The sequence below is a fragment of the Fulmarus glacialis genome, unplaced genomic scaffold (assembly GCF_000690835.1).
Source record: "Fulmarus glacialis isolate BGI_N327 unplaced genomic scaffold, ASM69083v1 scaffold35960, whole genome shotgun sequence".
NCBI classification, from domain to species: domain Eukaryota; kingdom Metazoa; phylum Chordata; class Aves; order Procellariiformes; family Procellariidae; genus Fulmarus; species Fulmarus glacialis.
In genome coordinates, this window is record NW_009186445.1 from 31,203 (window position 1) to 55,000 (window position 23,798).

At 42.1% G+C, this 23,798-nt stretch overlaps 1 protein-coding gene across 1 annotated transcript in view; it reads right to left on the bottom strand.

The window, feature by feature from the left end:
- Nucleotides 1-22,439, bottom strand: part of LOC104084124 (neurogenic locus notch homolog protein 2-like) — a gene marked incomplete at both ends in the record, with an annotated part of 53,110 nt that extends 30,671 nt beyond the window's left edge. Inside the window, 4 exons of the mRNA XM_009587855.1 lie at nucleotides 3,874-3,996; nucleotides 11,146-11,481; nucleotides 12,172-12,431; nucleotides 22,358-22,439. Of these exons, the coding sequence (XP_009586150.1) occupies nucleotides 3,874-3,996; nucleotides 11,146-11,481; nucleotides 12,172-12,431; nucleotides 22,358-22,439 (801 nt within the window). The remainder of the gene's footprint in view (nucleotides 1-3,873; nucleotides 3,997-11,145; nucleotides 11,482-12,171; nucleotides 12,432-22,357) is intronic.
- Nucleotides 22,440-23,798: the final 1,359 nt, after the last annotated feature.

Below are 23,798 nucleotides of genomic sequence, written 5' to 3' on the forward strand. Positions count from 1 at the left end.
GCAAGATTTTATCTTTCCGGAAAAAGCAGCAAAATGAGAAAGAGAAGGCACGCACTTCAACAAAAAAGGAGCAGTGAGGTCTGTTTGAGGAGTAGGAAATTAGACCAAAAGCAAACAGTCTCTCAAAAGCTAGATTCTAGTAGCAAGCAGAAAAAATATTTAAAAAAAAAAATGCATAGTTATGTAGTCCAGCCTACCACCTGTCAGGGAATTACAAGAGGCAGATGGTTACCAAAAGGAACTGGGACAGATTCTGTTTCAGTAAAGGATTCTTCCATATTACTTTACACAAAACTATTCTTCATCGGATGCAGTACAGCTTCTTGATTTTTCTAGCAAGGAAGAAGACTGGTTTCTCTATGCCATGAAGCACAAACTATATTAACAAACATGCTAGATCATCATCCACAGCACGAAGATTAAATAAAGACTAAAACTGCAAACAGACCAATTTAAACTCCTCCCAAGATTACTTGACAAGTAAGTATTTGAAAGAAGAAACTGCAGAAGAACTCTTACGAAGACAGCACATCTACATTGTTAAGTATTTTTAGAAAATTAGTATCTTTTCATTTTTGGCTGACGTTTACTTACAAACATGTGTGTTTGGGCCTTCTTTTTTTTTTTTTTTTAAGCTGCACACAATGTCCTCTAACCTCAAGGTCTCATTGGAAGCTTTTGATTTCCTGAAGTGTTCACCCTCACTGTTCCACACTGTTGGGCTACAAGCATTTATCAGGACAGACTCCGAAAGAGTTGTTTGCTCAGCTCTCCCCTCTTCACTTACCTTAGAGATGATTTACAGTGTTATAAACCATATTTGTGCAAAGGATACTTATACAACATTTCCTTATTGCTGAATAACTCATTTTTTATTGTAGTTTACTCCTGTCAGCATCAGCTGCAGTTTAATCTTGAAAAAAATCATCTCTCTCTCCAAACTATTCTAGCAGTCCTCCATCTACCCTGCATATTTTGTGCCCCTGCCTCAGCATCACACTTCATGTCTCCAAGCTGGACGTGTACTGTTATCCTGCACCTTCCTGGTCTCTAACTGAAGATGCAGGAAAGGGACTGAAGTCCATTCAGAGAAACAAGCTTCTTTTAACAAAACACTACTGAGATGACAGAGCAGGATCACTGCTGGGCTGAGCTGCAGGACATTAGAACAAGAGGCATTCAGGTGACTTGCAAGACGTTTGTCCACTCACGCTACATGGCCGCATTCACTGTGGAGCTGGACAGGATTTTGGGACGTCATAGGACATCACTTGCACGCACATTTATCGGGCAAAAGGAGTATTACAGATACAATACATGAATTCTTAAAGGCCAGCTGGCCAAGAGCTTTTCACTGCACAGGCTTTCAAACAAAGCAACATAGAGAAGGCCCCAAACACAGCCCTCCATTGCCATCGTAAGCCTTCAGCCTTCATGAAGCTTATCTGCTTCATGCAGATAAGCAGTGACACTGCAGAGGAATGGCTATCACTAAGGCACCCTGTGGATGCACAGAGCTACGGCCCTACATGTGTCAAACATACGCCAGTATGAACATGCATAGCTACTTCTGAAGTTACTCATGTTTTACTTTGAACACCGAAACTGGCACTGTGCGTTTCAGACAAGACAGTTCAGTTCCCCAAAGGCTCTAATGTTCATTGTTCAAACAGCCAAGCTGCTGTTTCCTAAATGGTGAGATCAGTTTTAGTTCCAAACTGACCTGATTCTTGAAGTCTAGAAAGTCAATGGCCTTGAGAAGTCATCATCTGAAACCACTGCTGCGCTGATAACCTTAACTTCACCATAAAAAAAGAAAATTCTCGGAAAGCCCATTCCATTAAATTGTTTTAGAAAGCCATGGGAACATAAGGCTTGGGGAGTTCCTCTCTCTTTCCAGGGTTTCACTGAAGAGAGGCATCCTTCATGCACACAAGGCTTTCTGGAGAGACTGTCCACACAGAAGAAAGATGGCACAAGAACAGGCCACAACATGGGTCTAACGATTTTTCCCAATGCTACTCAGAGACCGTAAGAGGTTCAGAAAGGGAACCACCACAACTGCATTGCCAAGAACTTTAGTGGTTAATCAGAAAGACAATCTACCACAAAACCAAACAGAATCACAGCCTATTACCACCAAGGTCTCTTCCAGGTGACTTGCAGAACTCATCCCTAGTTGACAGCAGCCATCCACCCAAATCCTGTAAGCCAAGCTAGGTTTTCAATGCCTCTACAAAGCAAAATAATCCCTTGTAGATTATATACTCACACTGTACACACTCATGATCCATCATATCCTCTATGCTCCAGGAATAAGCCTGAGATTAACTTACTACTGACAGATGCTAGAAGCCATAACAAGGTTTGTAATTTCTGCGGATGGAGCAAGATTTTAGGGGTCACTGAAGGGTTGTTTGCTCCACACCCAAGCTCTCCATGTTTTCCTTTGCAGGTTTCACTTTCTGCAGGCTTTAAGGACTTATAGACAGAGAAGCAGTATAGAAGCAAGGGTATTTGCTCATTAAAGGGAGGACTCATTTTCTCCTATTTACACCTAGTTTCAAAGAGCTATGCAAGCAGTGGTGCACTTCACTTTTATGTGGTTTTAACTTCATTTAAGAATATATAATTTTTAAAGTTAATGAGAGTTCTTAACTGGCAGCCTCCTTTGCAGTTAATGACAACTGGTTTATAATGAGAATGATGCTCTCTGAGGAAAAAAGCTAGAACAACGTGAAACCTCTGGTCTCTAGTAGTCAAACTCCTCACAGTGCATTTATCTGAACTACCGATCACTACAGATGTTCTGGTTTCAAACATAGTATTTTCTAGATACAGAGAAAAACGTGCTAAAGGTTCTTCAGAACCTGAGGAGCTAGTTCAAGCTTAGGTCCAAAACAAGTATCCCAATCTATTTTGTGAAAGGAAAAATGCAAATTGAGCCCATACCTCAGTTTTCCAGTTCTAGGGCTGTTTTTTTACCTACGATTTTGAAATAAGGGCAAAACTATACTCAACTGAAAAAGCGTGCCAGCTAAGAACAACTAGTATGACTCAAAAAAACAACCCCAAAACCGGAGGTATTTGTTTATTTTTGAGGTATGGAGACATTTTGTGACTAAAGATTACACTGAATTTCCTGTAAGCTGCTTCCTTACATCATGCATAACACTTTCTTGAAATTCACACTTTTTCCCCCCTACAGACTCAGAGTAAAGCAGACTCATTTATGAAGCAAAAGTAGCTTTGCTAGTCAGAGAACTCCAGATAAAAATCAGTCACAGCAGGAAAAATAATAGTAGCAAAAACATAAGCTTTCCATACATAACGCTTCTTCTCTTTCTTCCCCTTCTCCCACCTACGCCTTGTTTCAGATTTGCCCTGTTCTTCAGCAGTGTTACTATTATCTACATGGGGATGGTTATCCCAGGTTAAAAATACCCCCAAGATGTATCAGCAAAGCACTGTTAATGCACACACCTGTAATAGCAAAGCCATGCTTTGCACTTTTATGAAACACGTATCTTCTTACAAAATAATCCATACAAGCAGAAGTGCAACTCTGATAGTCACACTGCATTGTGGCTCAAGAATCACAGTACCTGTCTGTCAAACCCATGCGCACATAAGCCTGTAATACTGCCTGGTGCAATGGGAAATTGCCCTCCATTGTGGTGGCTTTGATGCAAACAATTTTCTTTTAAGGGTTCCACTGACATCTGCCCCCCAGACTGCAGAACAAGTCACAGATGTGAGCTGCATTCAGCTGTATACAACTCCAGTTGTACATCGGGTGAAGGCCAGAAGTCCTGCATTTCATTCCCGTGAAGTGTGCCCAGCCCATACAGGAATGTTTTCCATAGTACGTACCTGTCCATTGTGGCGGGCAGCGGCAATTGTATGTGTTCACACCGTCCACGCATATACCCCCATTTTGGCAGTTGTGATTTGGGCAGTCGTCAACGTTGCGCCCACAGACGCTTCCCTCGAAACCTGGACAAAGCAGAAACAGAGCATGCTGAAATAGGCTTCCAGCCTCTTTTGAAGAGAATTCACCCTTCACGCAGCTTCCCCGCTTCTTTTTTTCTTAAACACTTGCCCTGTTAACCTAAGCCTGATGAACCTCAATGTAGCATGCTGACCAGAGGCTTCGTTGAATGCTTTTGCTGATAGCATGCAGGTCAGATTACACAGTTAGAACACTACTACCGCGGGTAGATGGCCAAACACGTTTTCACCACCAAAAAGACAGGGTATTTTTTCTTTAAGTGACTAATGAGCACTGTCATTCAAAGCAAACAAAGTAAAAACCAAGAGATTTAATTTACTATGAGGTAAACTCGTCACTGCCCACCAAGCAGCAGTTAGAGCACCACCCAGGACAAGTTTTTCCCATGGCAAAAAAATGCCTGGCGTTCACTTCATGAATACCTCAGCATAGTTCATATGCCTTGGCTACGTCAAAGGAAGATCTTCTATGCTTTGAAAATGAGCTTCCAAATTCCTGATTTGGCCCTTTTCAGTGTTAGAAAAGTCAGTCAATCAACAAGTCAGCCACCACCCAAGAGATGCTTACACACTAAGCCCTGACTGAAAAGCAGAAGAAACCAGACACGCTTCCCCAATGAACATCAAGGCTCCTAATGAACATAGCCACACTAGCAAAATACCCACGCTAGATCTCCCTCTCTCTTTTCAAATAAGGAGAATTGGGGACATTATGGAAGAGAGTCATCAATAATCCATCTCCCCTTGATTTTCCCTTCTGACTTACTTCATGCTTCATTAAATAAACCTGCCATTTCTGCTGGATGAGAGAGCTACTTATCAAAGCACAAGTGGATGCATGATAATGTGGATGAAGTAAATGATTCCAGAACACACGCGTTAATTTAAAACATCAGCTCTGCCTCTTCACTGCTTTGGAATGTAATATTAACATGACACAGTCCTCTCATCCAAAATTATGCTTTAACCCCTCTACTTTTGATGCCCTGTTCCAGACGCTTCCATAACATCTGTGTCAAGTCACATAGACCCTGTAAGCAACATCTGGTCCAGTGTAGATCGTGCTGTGTGGCAGATGAGAGACTGTGAAGCTCTGAAGCAGCTTCTCCAGACTACCACTACTCTCAAGAGGCTTGAGATGATTTGTATGCATTCCCGCCTCTTGAACTTCTCCAATACTACAGGTAAGAGTCAGAAGCGAAGAGGAGTGCTGTTGCTAAGCTGTATCAAGTGTATTAGCATCCATCGGCAAGGAAGAACACACCCAACATTAAAAAAAAAAAGAAAGACCTGCATTATTACCTTCTTCCTGCAAAGCCCTTCCCACCTTCACCCAAGCTCCTGCAAATTTCATGGCAGCAGGGAAGGTTAAAATGAAGAGGAAATATACCACGGTTAGTCTGAACCCTAATCATCATAGCAGCGCCTTCCTGGCAAAAGGTGCTGAGGAACAACTACCAAGGAATACAATTACTATCAGATCACTATATTTAGAACTGTATAAAGCTACCATGCATGACCAAAGGCTCAGCTGTAAAACACAGGGGTGTCCTATCAGCTTGCTTTTCAGCTTGAGGAGAATCATCCCACTGACCACAGATTGCGCTCATGCCAGCAACGTGATCAGCACGGAAATGCACCCAGAACCACGAACTCCAAAGGTTTAAGTTTCTATCCTTTCAGCTCGGACAATATGAAGACTTACTCTACTTTCTAGTAAACAAATTCCTGACAACAGGCATTTATTTAAAAATATCTCACTGTACTGCACACAAATGTAAAGCGGCCCAGTGATTTTAAGTAATAATAAAGCACGGAAGTCAGCCCAATACTAAAACCTCACCAAGCCATTGTACATTTTCACATTTTAACCAGCTATATTACCATCTAAGAGCTGCTCCTCAAGCATCTCATGCAAACATAGAAAACCATTAATCCCACACTAAAAGCTGGAGGATACCATTAGTGACAGTAGAATAGAAACGAAAAAAGTTTAAAAAAAAGGCGATGTAATAAAGGTTCAAGAGAAATGACACACAGCCAAGTGTGCTCAGTCAAAAGACATTTCCAAGGGAAAGGGAATCGGGAAGGGTTGAAATGGTGAAGATGACACTATTTTGAGTGCACAGCTGAAGAAAACACAAGTTTCCTTTTTGGTAACTTCCCAACTCCCAAATTCCCTTTAAGTTTGTCTTACTCTGAAGAACAACTTTGGCTTAGTTTCAGAACATCTAAAAGCTGTAACGGCATGATTTTTGTGTCCTCTTCAAGTCGAACTTACACTGCAATACTGCGATCTCCTTAATTTGTAAATAAAACTGTCCTAGTGAAGTTTAGCTTTCATCATTCAACCGGTCCTTTAGAGTCATGGTTGTTTGGGCCAACGCACCTACGTTTGAGCACGACAAGCGTGAAGCTGTTGAGACACACGAGCTCTTCTTAAGCTGGGTCCCAGGATCTGATTTTGCAGTTACATAACCTGACTCTTTTCCAGAAAGGCAGAGTTCGCTGTTTTGATGTATTTGGACACCTGACACTGTTTCCTGTTCCCCCCTGTGCTGGGACTCACATGTTGTCCTTTGCTTTCTCCCTCCAAGAGAACAGTTTGCAATACATATCCTGACTTTTGCTCCGTATCTCCAAGCACAGCAAACTAAGGAATGAGAACCACAAGGGGAAAAGCGTTCCCACTGCTAACAGCATGCTGTTCCTCCTCTAGTACACAGAGGTATGCAAGGAGATAACTTTACTCCTATGTCATCTGAAATCTCCAGCCCATTCCAGAATGCTGTATCCAATTCCCTCCAAATCTTAAACCTTAGCATTATTTCAACCTATAAATGACATCTCAGACTTTCTGCAGGACCAATTATGTATGGAGGCAAGAAATTATACCTGAATGAAAATGTTGAGTTATTGCCAGATTTAGGGCCTGCTGACGAGAACGTGGAGATCTCGACACAGAGTACTAAAACTGTCCTGCATCATTTTAACAGAGAAGTAAGTTTCTGCATACCAGGTGCCCAACAGCAGCATGCAACTCCGACAGTTCAGCTTCTTGAAATAAATGCGAGATGGGCTACTCCACATAAGAGAGCCAACTCACCCGGAGCAGAGAGGCATGCACGCCATCCGGTACCCCAAGACTGAAGAAGACTGTGCAGAACCTCACACCCTGCAGGAAGCGGCTCATCTCTCAATCCCAGCAAGCAGGGTCTTCTCCACCGCAGGAAATTCAGTATGTCTGCTAGACCCCACTCATGATGCTCGCTGCGCGGGGCAGTGTGACGCTCCGCTACAAACCGGTGTGAGGTTACTTCCTCTTCCCAGGAAGTGTTCCAGCTCTCATAAACAACCTGCACCAGCCTGACAGATCGTTTCCTGAACAAGCCCTTGGAATTCCCTAGGGTCCTTATCTTAGTTAATGGGTAATTATTTTGATGGATAACAATGAATAATCACTTTCCCAGCTAAGAACTTCCTCTATTGACTTGTTTAACATTCCATTAAAGGTTAGTTGCCAAACGAACTCCTTTTTTGTCAAATATTTATAACTACGAGCTCAGTCTTATATTTAAAGGAGTTGCTAATGCTTCAGGTTAAGTCTCTTTCACAGAAGTATTTTGTTTTTACTATGAGACTCTGTTATGATTGACCTAACATGCTCACTTGTCTACAATCTTGTTTTTACCTAAATCAACAAAGCCCAGAGGAAAAATGATTACGCTAGACAGATCGAAAATAAGAAGTTACCTTTCATACAGATGTAATACTGACAGTATATATAACTCTTCATTTACACTTACCACCAAATGCTGACTTCTTCTAATACACATGACTTCATAAATTACCTAATGCAAGATTTGTTTGTATAAATCCACAGGTGAAACGGGAACCTGAGAATTTAAAATAGCAGCTTGACTATACGGTACATAAACAGTACTTGTGCTACTGTAGAAAAAGCTGCTGTGACGTGTAACTCCAGGTTGTAGGTTTTTTCCACATTTTCAAACTCTCATTCTTATGTATCTATATTTACAAAAAATGAAATTCACTCAAAAGCCAACAAGAAAACATGTACAGGAAACAAGAACCCATTTCAGGGCCAGTCCAGGAGTAACCTAATTATGCCTAAATTGCTGCTTGGGCACAATCAGTTTCCTCAAAGCAGTTTCACAGATCACAAGACACAAAATCATACCAAAAACCATTCCAGCTGTGCTGGTTTTGGCTGGGATAGAGTTAATTTTCTTCATAGTAGCTAGTATGGGGCTGTGTTTTGGATTTGTGCTGGAAAGCGTGTTGATAACACAGAGATGTTTTCGTTATTGCTGAGCAGTGCTTACAGAGTCAAGGCTTTTTCTGCTCCTCACCCCACCCCACCAGCGAGGAGGCTGGGGGTGCACAAGAAGTTGGGAGGGGACACAGCTGGGACAGCTGACCCCAACTGACCAAAGGGATATTCCATACCGTATGACATCATGCTCAGCACATAAAGCTGGGGGAAGAAGGAAGGGGGGGACGTTCGGAGTTAGGGCTTTTGTCTTCCCAAGGGCATGATGGAGCCCTGCTTTCCTGGAGATGGCTGAACACCTGCCTGCTGATGGGAAGTAGTGAAGGAATTCCTTGTTTTGCTTTGCTTGTGTGCATGGCTTTTGCTTTACCTATTAAACTGTCTTTACCTCAACCCAGGAGTTTTCTCACTTTTACCCTTCCGATTCTCTCCCCCATCCCACCGGGGGGGAGTGAGCGAGCGGCTGTGTGGGGCAGAGTTGCCAGCTGGGGTTAAACCACAACACCAGCAGCTTGAGATGTAACCGCCTCCTGCCTCTATGGCCACAACGCTGAGCGATGGTACCATCTTACATCTTAAGGCAGTCCAGAAGGAAGGGCTAGAACAACTCCATTTATAGTCACAATATCATCGGCATTGCTCCAATTCAGAGAGGGAGTCTAAAGAGGAATTTCTAGTCCATAATCTTGGCACTCTCTTCCAGATGAGCAGGCCTTGTTCGCATCTTCCCTGGGCATGACAGGCCACCACTTCTCTTTCTGTTGACCTTTCCTTCCCAGACAGAACCTTTTCCAACACTTCAGAAATTTCGCTCTGCATGCTTCACTAAGGGGGAAGAAATGGCTGGGTGCCTTGCCTTTATCAAAGAATTTAATGTAAGCATTTTGGCCTCTCCAACCTCTCCCTTCTTTTGCTGTTTTTCAAATGACTAGTTTTAAAAATCAAGCTAGCAAAACACCATGGCCAACTTAAACAAATACAGGAAATACAGAAGTGAAGGCTCTCAAAGCCGCATTAACTCACCCCCACTACACACATTGTGTAACAAGTCCAAAAAAGCAGCTAATAATCCAAAACGTGTGTGAGCAGTGTGGGTGTGTAACTGTTACTATAGTAATCTCATTTTCATTTCCTGACCGTAGTTTAGCCAGCCCACACACTTGTCTAAGGGAAAATGTGCTCCTACCCAGTCTCGTGCCCCTGTAAGAGAATCAAAAAAGCAAACTGTCTTATCAGCTTTACAGGATCAAGTCCTTCAACCTTCATCTTCCTCTCCTCTTCCCTCCACCACACTGCTTCTGCATGAGATCTTAAACTCCTTGAACTGGTTAAACAGTTCTGACTAAGAAAATTCTGAATTTCTGATCAAGCCTGTTAATCCAGAGATACTTAGTTTACAATTTCATTTTAAAGAGATGCAAAGCAGAAAAGCGACAAATTCCCTGAGAGCAACTGTTAGTTAAGATATAGCATTTTCGAAGATCCTGTATATTCAAGCACTGTTTCTTCAAGCATAGTTAGAAATGGTTGCTTTCACACAAAAATGAAGATGATACATCTTTCTATTTTAAGATCAACTTTCCTAAATTCTTCAAAGTCACATGCTTGCTCAGACAACCCAAAAAGTTGTTGAGCAGGCACTAGCTAAGGTTGGCAATGTACACTTAAGGTCATTTGAGCTGACACTTCAAGATAAAGGTCTCCAAAAAGAGACTATTTTTCACAAGTTAAGTTCTAAATGCTCTTTCCGCATATACCTGTGACTCCAGATGATCCTCCTGAGAACGCAGTCACTCTACATTCATCCTAAAAAGCATATGGCAGCTACATCTTTCACATAAATAACAACAGAGAAATGCTTAAGGGAAGAGAGTTTACTTTTCTAGATTACCACACACCAAGTGTTCATGTGCCAAACTGCAATACACTTAAGTAGGAAGTCTAGTCAAAAGCATTTCCAAACAATCAGTTTCCCATGGACTGAGTTACTCAGTAAAAAAGCATCAGCCTAAAAAAAAAAAAAACCCTGATATGCAAAGAACAACTAGTACTGCCCTGTGGTCAGTATGACAAGTGGATGGGGAGGAGCAGGACAGGATGAGACCATCAGGGTCCCAACCAGGTGACATATCGCCATTTGTAAAGACGGGTGCCTTGGTGATTGGAGCCCAGCTTGACAAAACCAACACAGCCCAATACAGCTTACTCAGATCCTGAATAAGCACGTCACCCCTGCTGTGGATGAACTCAGGGCAGCTAATAGCATCAGAAAACAAGCAAGCATAATTTATCTGGAGGTATTGCAGGACAGAAAGGGTGTGGTGAGTTGGAAATGGTATCTCGTAAGATTTGGAGAAACTGAAAGAGAAAAAGGAAGGTAATAGAATGTACTATGTTTTAGAGGTAAAGAGTGAGAAGGAGGAAGACACATGTTCATTCAAACACTAGTTAATTGCGGCTTTTACTGACACAAAACTATGTATTTGTAGAGGTTTATGTTCATGGAATTTCACACTCCAAACAGGCATCAGGAGTTACCACCCTAATCTCCTTGAATCTACCTCATAGTTCTTACCTATTTGATTCTCTGCCTCTAACTGGGTTCCAAAGAAATCTGTAATTTCCAGCCGCCTTCCCTTTTCTTGCCTTCCATATTATGAAATCCTGACGCTCAGAAATTAACATCCTAGCAGAGCTTCCTGCCTTGCTGAGATTTCTCCCTTCAACCTTACATTACACGAATATCACACAGAAACTCCAAGAGAAGTTTTCAGAAGAACACAGACAGGAATGCAGTGACAAGACTACAAAACCAAGCACTTTGAAGAAGCATCATTTACCTGGCAGACAGTTGCACTCAAAGGTGAAGTCACTTGTTTGATGACAAGTTCCTCCGTTCATACAGGGTGATGGGGAACACGGCACATATACACTCTCACAGCGATGCCCTGTATAGTCCGGCTTGCACTGGCATCGGTATGAACCAGGCAAATTGACACAGGTTCCACCGTGTTGACAAAGGCCTGGTGTGGCACATTCATTCACATCTATCTCACACTTCTGGCCAGTGTAGCCAGACAGACAGATGCAGGAGAACTTATTTCCAGATACAGTACATGTACTTCCATTGGCACAAGGTTGAGATGTACAGGCATCAATCCACTGGCAATCCTTTCCTGTAGGATCAAGACAGAGCACTCCATTAATAAAAAGTTATTTCTATGGAAAATAGGATTTCCTTCTGGCTACCTCAAAATGATTGGTGTACTAAAACTTAAAATTATTACAGGAAAATTTATGTCTGCATTTTACAGTATTATATTTGAAATGAAAATCAATTTGTGGTTACACTACAAAGTCATTTTATTTACAGGGTAGCAGCAAGATATGGAATGTTGTGATTTATAAAAATGACCCATGACCTGAAATCATACTACACACTGACAGTCACGCTTCTTCTATATCCCCTTCAAGAATGAGAGGAGTGAGTTTCCATGCTTCCCCTCAGGCACCCAATTTTAGTTTTCCCATAGAAAGCTTTTGCTGGCCAAATTTACTTAATTTTTTTTCTAGAAGGTAGACTCTGAATTCAAAGTGTGACAGCCACTCCAGAGTAGCTTCTGCACTCAGTTTTCCCACATGGACAACCCCACAAGATCTAAATGTCTTTCTGCTTACGTGTAAAGGGTAGGGAGTTTGATTCCCTACCCCTCTTTGCTTTTTTTAGTCATGGAGTCATTTAGACAACTTCTCATTTCCTGTGCTGGAGCTAGTAAATTTGAGAGCTTATTACGACTGCCCCAGAACATTCCAGGATGAAGTAATTCACAAAGAAGGGAGTCTGGAGGTCAAATGCAGAAACCCACCTGTGTAACCTGGAGGACAGACACACTCGTAGGTTTCCTGGCTGTGGGGATGACAAGTTCCTCCGTTCAGGCAGGGCTGGGACACGTAGCAGAGGTGCGATTCAGAGTATTGACAATCCTCTCCTGTGAACCCTGGAGCACATTTGCAGGTAGCCTTTCCTATCAGAGACGTAGTTTCACAAGTTCCCCCGTTCTTACAGGTATTGCTTTCGCAGGGGTTTCTGTACTGACAGTAGTCTCCAAGAAAGCCTTCTCGACACCTGCAACAGAGAAGAAATTACTTGCAGCACATTCACCTGAAGCCTTGCTGCCCTGGGAAGATACCAGGAATGAAGTCCCATGACCACCAAAAGTCTTGGAATTTGCTGTAACTAATGGTAACGCTAACAGACCTAAATGCTAACGTCAGATGTAACATGGCCTTCCTCTGGGATTGTCCCAAACAAGACCACTGAAAGCTTAAGTTCAAATTGTGAAATCACTCATTACAAAATAAATAAATAAATACTGCATACAATCAGAGTTACATCAAATGCAGGAACTTATTCTTGCACTTCCCTTCAAAACTTCAGTAAAAGCCTAAGTGTTAAAGAACTGCTGACTAACAATTAATTCCTTGCATCTACTCCCATTCTAATATGCATCCTTTTTTAGAAGAAAATCAAGCAGTTTCAGTAACAGGTATTAACACTAGGTATTATCCATCTTCCAAAATATTTATAAACCTTGTACAAATGCAGTGTCTGAGGGCCTGAAGATCTGTAGCAGATCTTTCTCCACAACACTCCCGTGAGACAGGAATATACTGTTATCCTCATGTTGATAAGTGCATCTGGGACTGTGACATGCTGAAGTCTGCACTCAGCTAGCAGTGCAAGCCCTGAAGTCAGGTCTCCCACGCCCCTGGCTAGCACCCTAACGACAAGGTCATTGTTCCTCTGTCTTCCACAGAAAAACGAGTACACACACACTATCTACAACTAGGGTAATATTTTATACAAAGATATGTGATTGCAGAATAATTGCAGTTATTTCTCTCTAACCTAAACTTATGTCAATACAGTCTGACTACACTTGTCAGCTGTAATCCATCTTTTAAGTGGCCTTTGTACTACAAATTTTTCATTTAACTTCCAGCAACACAGGACCCAGGCAAGCAACCCTGCAATCCCCACCTTTGTGTCACCCACAGTTCCATTTGCTTCTTTCAGGTAGCAGAAAGCTGCAAGATTATATGCTGGATGAAAATAAACCTAACATACAAAGCAGGACTGTCCACTTGCAGTTTCTTCTATAGTGCACAGCTGCATGCTTTAACTGGTAAGTAACCCAAGATACACACAGCCTGGGAGGACATGTATTTCACTGCAGAAAATTCAGAGGTGAATATTAGATGCACCTTGTTCCAGAACAGGATAGGTGCTATTATTAAATCAATGAGTTACTCAAATCCAAAGGGAGGAGATTCCAACTGCAAGAAATACACAAAGTCTCTAGCTAGCCCCAAGGCAAGAATGTAACAATAAAGAGGCTGTTTCCTTTTCCTTATGCATTTAAAAGTGTATGGTGGATTGAAAAAAAAAAACCACCACCTAACTGGATAGGCCTTAAAATTTAGTTTAAAAAACAAAGAGTGGTCTTTGTTCCTATGCTATTCAACACTTCTATCAATGAATAACAATGGAAAACATCAATGCTGGTCAAACATGTAGGTAAAAGAGAAGACAAGTTCTTGATAGAGTAACACAAACTGCTTAACAAGGCAGTCAGCACACAAAGGGCACTTTAAGCACTCCGAAGTCATACATCTAGAAATAAAACATATAAAGCATCCTCCCCAAAACAGGAGACTGATGTGGGAAAGGCAGACTTGCTCTGGGGGTTCCTAACAGTCAGCTGAATGTGAATTCCTAGCGTGACAGTTTGGCCAGGAATACTTTAGTTGTACAAACAGCAAATAGCAAGTAGGAGTAAATGAGATTATGCTACACCTGATACTTGCATGGCACAACCATTACCAGACCATTACATCAGTTCTGGTGTCTGCTCTTTAAGAAGGAAGAAGTGAAATTAATTCAAAGAAGCCAACAGTAATGATTAATAGAAAACTTGACACAATGAAAAGCTCAGGTGGCTCAGTCTATTTATCAAAGAGAAAAGAAAAGGAGACAGTTAATCAAAAGCTCCAAGTACCCACAAAGAAACTCAGATTTAACAATAATTCCCAATCTAGAAGGTACAGGTACCACAGGACTGAGCAGTTAAAAGTTCAAGCTAGATAAATTCAAATTAGAGATAGGGTAGTATCTTTATTTTCAGACAGAGATTTATACACAGTCTCTCAGCAGTGAAGAGAAACAACTGGAACAACGTATTTAAGGTTGCAGTGGAATTTCTCCATCACTCACGCTTGTCTAAAAGAACACCAGGATTGGCTGTTTCAGAAAGAGTATGCACGCTAGTTCAAACACAGCTATTCAGAGAGGTTATTATCCAAGTTACGCAAGGGGTCATTACTAGATGACCACAACTGTTTTTTCTCATGTTAAAATTTATTAACTAGCTTTAGCCATAAATCTAAAGCAGGAAAGTCATATAATAGATGTGCATAATGGTAATTTACCATTCCCCACACCCAAATTAGGCTCCTTTCACCATACCTCAATACTTTCAACTTCATACCCAAGAACAGACATGAAAGAAGAATATTTTCAGGGCAAGGCAGGATTAATAAAGTTACAGAAAGCAAATCCTGAGACAATACCATTTGCAGAATACCCTCTGCCTCTTATGCCATCCTCGGTGTAACAGCTGAAGGCTGTCAGTCAGCATGAGCTGCTGCCACATCACACGAGAGGCAATCTTTGGGTATTCTGGGCCTAAACCACGACAGTTCTATAGGCTTCCTTTAACATCCCAAATCCTTCCTCGATACGGGTTAGAAATCAGTCCAAACGCCAGCGGGCTACAGCACGGCTTTGTAGGAGCTCGATCACACAGAAATCTGGCACCCAGCAAAGACGGCTGTGCCAGAAGCTGGAGGACTGCTCGACTCCCACGGCATTCAAGCCTGCACACGGTGCACTGGCTAGCTCTGCTCAGAGACCGTCTGGATAACTACTATTAAATCATGTTTCTGGACATCTATATGCAGCTGATGGATGTGTAAAGTCAAACTGAACTTCAGTCCCAGAAGGCTTACAAGATTTCGTTATAGGGATTTCTTCTGGTTTCACCACCACCAGTGATGGGGGGGTTCGGCAGCTCAGCCGTCTTCAGCATCAGCAGTACACCAAGCTCCTCAGACTAACAGCCGCAGACACAGGCACTTGTAGTTCTCCTTATCATGAAAGAAAGAGCAACAAACCAGAACTTCACAGAACTCCACCTAGGGCATCTTCATCAGGCAAACAACAGGCCCTCCAACACCACCCACCACTCCAACAAATACAAAATAAACCAAAACACACCTAAAAGAGAAGTCCTAAAGTGCTTTTTCATTGAAAGGCTGTAAAACAAACTAGAAAGTCTAGAGGAACATCTCACGTTTTGTCCACAAGCAAATAAACCACCAAAATACGCCTTCTCTCCCACCCCCCAACACTCAGGGATACTGGAAGGTGCACTTAACTGTTGCCCCTAGGTAACAGGGAGCAGGGAGCCTAAACACTGATTAAGAGTATTGCTGGTCTGATTTAAAAGGAAAGCCGAGACCTGTGCTCTAAGACGACACTCACAACCATCACCCACAAACGGCCCACCGTTTTGTACACAAATGTTCTGGTACAAAGTTGAAGAGCGCTCCAAGACCGGGCTTGTTCCGGTATCTTCTGAGGCTAATCAGAAAAACATGAGGGAGCACTCCAGCAGGGAACAGCAAAAGCTCTTTTAACTTTAGCTCTTTATATTTGGAAGGACAAAGCCTTACAGAACATGCCAGAGGGAACATGCCTGCCTGTGGAAAGATGGTAGGTCAGGTAAACAGGGCCCTTGTACCCACCATTTTGTTCTCCTCCTGGAGAAGTGCTTGGTCACACAGTTATGCAATTTTCCCCTCCGGCAATTCAGTGCAATCGTTTTTGAATGTTAAAGAACAAAAAACCTACAGTCCAGATTTTCAACCATGTCTCCTGTCATCAACATTTCTAGGCACAAATACTAGTAATTTAGTTCTAAATGTTGGTGTAGACAAAACTGCAAATATTTGCCCCTGATTCATGTTGGGCACCGCATTGTTTCTCTAAAAATAGAGGCAAACACGGAAAAAGCGGGGTCTAAGTCCAGACTTCTTTAAAGGATATGATTACCCTCAACAGCAACTCCAGCTTCCCACCACCCCTGCTCTGCTCTCATCCCAACCTACTCTTTCAAGTTCTTTTTAGGATTACAAAAAAAAAGCCACTTGTCTACAGAGCAGCTTAAAATTGTAGCAGTTTGTGTCAGCTCCAAATGACATGCTCAGAACAGGAAACCGAATCTTTCCCAAATAAAAGCCACTGTTTCTCCTCGGTTTTCCATCTAACACTCAGAAACAGAAAGATGAAGTTTGTTCTGGCACTTTCTGGAAGCACATGAGGTCTCTTAACCTACTTCAACAGGAATTTAATCTTTTAAGAACAAATTTCACATACAACTTAATTCAAATCATGATTTCTGAAAGCTAGAGAGTTTGAAATGGGAAAATGTCCTGTGGGCTGCATCAGCTATGCAGCTGCTTCTAATTAAAGCTTCTCCTTTACTCTCTCTGGGCTACTTTCCAGCACAAATACTTTAGTCAGAGCTCAGCCCATTTTTTTTTCCTCCTCCTTTTCAGCTCCAGCCTGCATTTGCCTTAGCTCAGGCTCTCATGGAGCTAAACAAGAGACGTAAAAACAAAATGAAGGTTTTTATCCAAATCTGAAGTATCCACAAATCCACAGAGCTGCATTCACTAACAACCTTACGCTACAAAGTGAAAATAGGAGACTCACAAAAGCTGCATTTTTGGCTCTTCTGCCACAAAACTACATTGAAGTTGCCTCCTAATACTTAGTTCTCTCTTGCTTTTAAAAGACTGACAGAAAATGTCTGGTCTGTTGGAAAAACCTCCTTATCTGCTGTACTATATTTGCTTGGGCACATTCATAGGACACTCTCTTCAAATGCACCTTATAGACTGTTTTAACCAGTCTTCCAGATGTTTGATTTTCATGGGAGTTTCCTATTCAGGCCCAGTGATATCATCTGGAGATGCACAGAAGGAAACAGATGGTTTTAATTTAAAACGTGAAGGGAAGAATTTCCTAGTAGTCTTGCTTCTCCCCCCCCTCAACCCAACACTCCCTTCACTTTGATTGGAAGATGCTTCAACAGACAAGGGGGGGGAAAAAACGCAGCCTGATGCCTAACGTGAGAAGGGTCTCAGCTATTTTGCTACAGACTTTAACCAGACTTCCCTCTGGCTCCTGGGTTCTCACTCCCACACCTACACCTCCTCTCAGGAGGGAGAACAGGATTCTCTGGTTAGCTTTACAAACGCTCCTTCCCATGTCTCAAGGCTCCCATTTATGCGTCATACTTTGAATGCAAACTATGGGATGGGACAGCCTCTCCGTTCTGCGTTTAAAGCAGTACACAGCTATTATTTCTAGTCCACGCAAAGCGCTTCTACAGTGCACCACTCCGCAGTATACCAAGGAGTAAGAGCAACCAAAGTCTGAATGGGCAAAGTTTAGTTCAGCTTTTTCAGACTATCAGAGCTCTGAACAGCTTTCGGTCTGCACAGGTAAATCACAACAGAAAATTTTGACCGAGTAACTCAAATCACCACTCTGTTCTCAGATTTGAAGCTAAAAGTGTGTGCACTCTCCCCTTTTTCCTCTGCCCTGGTCTCAAGGGTCTCCTTTAACTTCTGAAAGGAGACAGAAGGAAACGGGAAAGGGCAGCCCATTCTCAGAAAGGGACAACTTTTCAACTTTTGCATTTAGCCTCTTCTGGAAAACTCTCAGACCTCATCCTGCTACAAGGTCTCCTATGGGTATTCCCCATTCACGGGTCTAGGAGTGATTAGTCTCTCGAGATAGATCCTGAGAAGATATCTGCTCCAGTCTCGGAAGCAGTTCTGCAGTCTAGGATCTTGCCTTCAGCCCCAGAAGTCCTCTTAAATCTGAGCTAAAATTCATTTATGAAGATCCAGCTGGAAAGAACATTAGGTCTAAAACCTGGCAAGGGGGTTGGAGTTACTGGGGGCTGGAATTGGGGTAGAAGTCCCTTATTGCCATGCTGTTGCTGCTTTGAGTTTAGCACGCTTTGAGGTCCTCCTGCTGCCACCCTGCAGATACGAGGTAAAAACTGTACCATGCAATGTAAAAGTGTGCACAAACTTCTGCACTCAGTGAGAAAAACACTGCTCACTGAAGAGGCACAGAGGCACACAAAGCTGCACAGAACCTGACAGCTTTGGGCACAAAAGGATGTGCTGAAGGAGACTGTCCTTTTGGAATTGGCCAACTTCAGCAGACTCCACCTTTGACTAAGCACAGCAAGCAAGCCATGGTTGCCACTGTACTTTTTTTTTTTTTTTTTTTTTTTTTACCATCAGGACCCAACAAAAGACACTAGAGTTTAAGCAGTACTTTGGTTCATACAGAGGTACCAATATCCCTTTTGGGCACACAATGTGCAACAGCCCTAAGGTCAAAAAATCCAATCTTAAAAACCTACAAAGCACGAGAAGTAGCAAGGCCCAGTTTCCTCCCTAAACCTTGGAGCACCCCTACCCCAACTCCCTTCTCACTTCTGCTTCTCGCCCTGGCACAGTCTTGCTTCTGCTCCCTGTCACTGGGGAACAGGGGAGGGAAGTTGGGAGAGGCCACAGCTGCCAAACGTGGGGAAACCAGTTAAGATACTCTCTGCTTCGGGGCCCTGCCCCACTGCAAGAGGGACTGCCCAATCCTGCATCCACCTGCAGCAGAGCAGACTCTCGGCTCGGAAAAGAGCGGGCAGCATTGCCAAAATCTCTGCTCTGCTTGTCCTTGAAACAGCTCCCTGTACCCACACCTTCTCAGCCTGCCTGCAACTGCAGAAATACTGCAAGTTAGCAGTACTATCCCACAGACTCTTCCTACTACTACTTTCCCAGTCATCTGGCCGCAGGGAGATGAGAAAGGGTTTCTCTGTGATGTTCACGATTAGCGTTAAGCAACAAGCAACTGTTACCCTGCTTCTCTGCTGGGTAGGAGAGAATGCAAGAAGGCTCCTTCATGCCTTAATGTCCAAAAGGCTGCCTCGAGATGCTTGAGGGGGAGAACCCACAACAACAACAACAACAAACACCCCACCACGGTGCAACACAAAGCCAAACCCCAAACTGAAACTGCCTTTTGTCAAAGCAGGACCCAGAAAGCTTGGAATGACAGGTCCCCTTTGTCCTGCTACTGCAGATATTCCAGGCCATATTCCCTGGAATAAGGTCTGTCTCCTCACCATGCTAGTCACTGAATGGGTGCAGAAAGATCTCTCAAACAAAAATTCTGACCTTGGAAGATGCAAACACAGGAACGTGTAATTTTCTAAATATAAAATCAAGGTCAAAGGTGGTCAGTAATTCTATCAAACAGTGCCACAAAATGACAGCCATGGGCCAGCAGCGTCACCAGGGGAACGGAGCTACTTAAAGGGCGCTCGCAAGAGCAATCTGATAAAGATCCAACTCTGATTTCCTTACAAGGGTCACAATCGCTGTTCTCATAACAGAAGCCAGATGCACCAGAACAAAGTTTTTTTAGCAGAAAACTAGCTTTCTCTTAATGGAGTAGACGCTACAGGATTTTCTGACAAAGAAAGCTGTTTCAGCACTAAGCTGTCACTTGCTGCTTTGCCAAATATCTAAACTAGATGTTTTGCTTATCAGTGCTTACGTTACTCATGTCTTATTCATCACGTCTGATTATCTCTGATACAGGTTCTCCCTCAGCTGTTCGCTTTTTTCTTACAGACAGCACAATTAACAAGATGGACTGACCACACACTAGAACAAACAACTTGGCCCAGAGGAGGTACAGAAAGAGGAAGAGAGCCTATTATAATAACTTATTGCCCAGCAGAGGAAGTACTGCAGAAAACTTGAAAAAAGTGGAAGGGGTGGAGATTTAGATAATCAGTGAGTGATCCTGCAGAGCTAGAAGCCAAGCCACTTGCTTCAGTAATAAGTTCAGTTTCCTGAACAAAACATTTCTACTCTTACAGCCATCAAAAATTCAGAAAGTCATTTAGGTTACTACACCAGATAGAAAGTTCCCCTATTCAGAGTTCCTCATAGTGCAGGAAAGAAAAAAAAAAGTTAAAACCAAAACAGGATGCTAAGAATCAGCCTGCTAAAGGTAGAGTCTCCACAATTGAGAGTTTTTTGCTATTTTTTCCTTTCTTTCTGCAAAAAAGAGTTCTTGAGCCAGAACTAGAAAACAGACACATACTAATCTCTGTATACAGGCCTCTATTAGCCTTTCCAGTTACTCTGGCACCTGCAAAGGGACCGAGCTGTTACTTGAGGGAGGGGTTGGCTTAAGACCTGCAAGAAGACTTTGCACAAAAAGGAAGAAGGCAACAGTAGAATTATAAATAACTGTGCACTAAAAAAAAAAACGTAAGAGTGGTCAAAGCTGCCACTGTAATAAGGGAAACGTGTCAAGATCTGGACTGCACTACAAATACTGAACGGAAGTTAATCAGATGAACCAACTACTTTTTTTTTTTTAAATACAGTCTAAGACATGATTAAGAGGAACATGCAAGTTGGAGAAAACATCCTTAGGGAGGTACAACAGCACCAACACCAACACCAGTCTTGTTTATTACCTTTATCATGACCCACATACTTTGGCTCTAGACTAACATGCTTAAGTATGCGTCAGAAAGATCTACTAACATCACACAATTTTGTGTTTCAGCCCTAAAACACTGATGAAAAGCAGGAAAAGTTCCAGCTTTCTTTTCAGAAGGGCAGCTCATTTCTGTTGACAGCAATATAAAGCCATGGAAAGGAAAAGACTAGGAAGCAGTAATAGTTAAAAATTTGAAAAAACAACAGGGAATAACAAGTTACATATTTGCCTTTCTATGGCCTTTCTGCACACCAGGTATTGATTTGAAACTGAGAAGAACCTCAAATTAGATTATGATTTCCCCTTTGTGTGCCACAGGTGCAATTTAAGTATATCGAGTTTTATGTACCACATTAACAGAAAGAACTAAAGGTTGCAGCGAGGGAAGATGGATGTGTAGAAAAGGGTGAAGAGCGGAGCTGTGTGTTAGCCAAGCTAAATCAACAAGACAAAATTCATTAATATTTAAAGAATGTTAGCATTAAGAAAAGAGGGATTTAGCATGCTATAAAATGGTAGAACTTTCACTGATGAAATAAGCAGAGTTTAGAAAATAATCCATTTCCTGCAGACATGGTAAATTAACCCTGCCAAACAAGTAGGATTTATCTTTTCGAAAAATATCACTTCATTTAAAAAAAATCTAAATACTGCAGTTTGAAAGGTGAACTGCATTTAAATACATGGGATATCATTCTCCAGACACCACACACTTCACCAAAGCTCCTGCTGATCAGCTTTCCATGCAGCAGCAAAGTGAAGGCACCATTGAAGATGCGTGTCAACATTTACCAAAATCAATTACGTGATAAAGACAAATGTGGGTGTTGGTTTGGGGTTTTTTGTTAATTTGTTTTTGCAACTCCCACATATTACTTGCTCTCCAGCATGTGGAAGGAACAGGCACGCTTCAGAGTGCAGAGTAGTTCTGAAAAACCTCATAAAAATATTCAAATTGGAGCTGAAGCTCTATAAAGTAAGGCAAGCTATAAGATGGAGAGCAAGTTCCAACTTAACTTGTAGGTCTGGAAGCAAGGTAGAGTTTACCTCTGTGATCGCTTTGGCCTCGCTTCCTAACCTAATGCAAAGAAATCAAACTGACAAGATCCAAACCCAAAAATCTGAACAAGAACTCCAGATTTCTTACGTTACAAAAAGCTAGCACGGAAAAACTAACGTATTATCAAGAAACACCAACCGGGCTAAAATAGTTACACTGAATGCACCCGATAAGAAAACCTTAACAATTCACATTTCCTTTCTGGCTAGGACCCTGAATGAAAGAAGATTGGTAATTAAATTGATTAGAAATGAAACCGACTTACTTGCAATATCCTGTACCATTTTGATACGGAATGCACTTTCCCTCATTAACACATGGCTTGGAATCATCCATACACTGCAAAGCTGAAAGAAAAGAAAACAACAGTCAAATCAGTAGCCATACATGTCAAGTCAAAGCTTCATTAGCATATTCTAGGGAATTAAAATCTTATAGTAGAAAATTTTATATGACTGGAACAAAAACAAAGACACTATCACATAGTTTAGTTTAATCTCTGGCAGCATCAAAAGAGCCGGACTGAAAGAAGAATCAAATACAGATTTGTTCATCAGGCAACTAAATGTTTCCAGAATTTCTTTCAGGTTTCTTTTCAAAGCAAAGCATGCAGTAATTTCAGCAAGCTACAAAGACATTCGTGTCAGCACTTGCATATTTTGGGTTAAGTGTCACCAATTACTACTTTCTGATCAAAATTCTGGCCTGAAACTCTCTGAAATAAGAGGCAATTACTCCCAAGACTTCTTTCACAATATTTTGTCTCGAATTCTTTCCTTCTTTTCTACTATCTCTAGGGACATTTGGCACTGAAATAGGGGCATCTCTCCCTCATAAGCTCACCTGCTGTACATTTTAGCAATCCAGAATTTGCTGCAACATCATTACTGCTGTTGCACTCTGATTTCGGTCAGGATTGTTTTGGGAGTAAGTGAAAACATCAGAGATGTTAAAGACTTTCAGCAAAGAATTTGGTATTTCTAAGGAGGAGATAGCTCAAACGACATTTTCAGTATTATGTTTTAAAAAAGGCATTAGGTATGACACAGTTCAGGGCTGGTCAATTTTTTATCGAAGTCTACTGGAAGTTCTAGTGAGACCCGTTCTGATGGAAGCAACACATCAGCTCTAGTTCTGGCAAGTGCTCGTCTCTTCACGGGGACCTGAAGCAGCACGCCATGGCTATTTCTGAAGTGACCACAAGGGTGAGAACTATGGAGACCCTGCAGAAGCAGAGGGCACTCTAGAACCACAAAGATGTAGCCAGTCCACCTAGACCAGAGCCTGCCATTTGAATGGCACCAGACTGGTGGATAAAGCTCTCGGAACCAGAAGATTTGGGTCCTATCCTAATCTTACCCACATACCCAGAAGTCACATGCTCCTCCCAGCCTCCAGTTCTGTCTGCCAGCCCCCAAACACACACACTTAAGTGCCTTTATGGACCCTATTTCAACCACCTTACTGCATTTGGGAAAGCATTTAACCAATCTTAGTTAAGGCACCTAGAAGCATTAATAACATCCAACCACCTAAACTGCCTGCTTGTGTACCCCCTCCTGTACGGCACATTGCTTTTGTTTTTTTTTAAGCATGGTTTTTCTTTCCTCGAGAGGTATTAAATTTTCAATACAAATTCAGCAAGGGGCAGAGAAAACTGGTCCAAACCACCACTAAAGTTTACATGCTGGTGACTAAGGAATGAG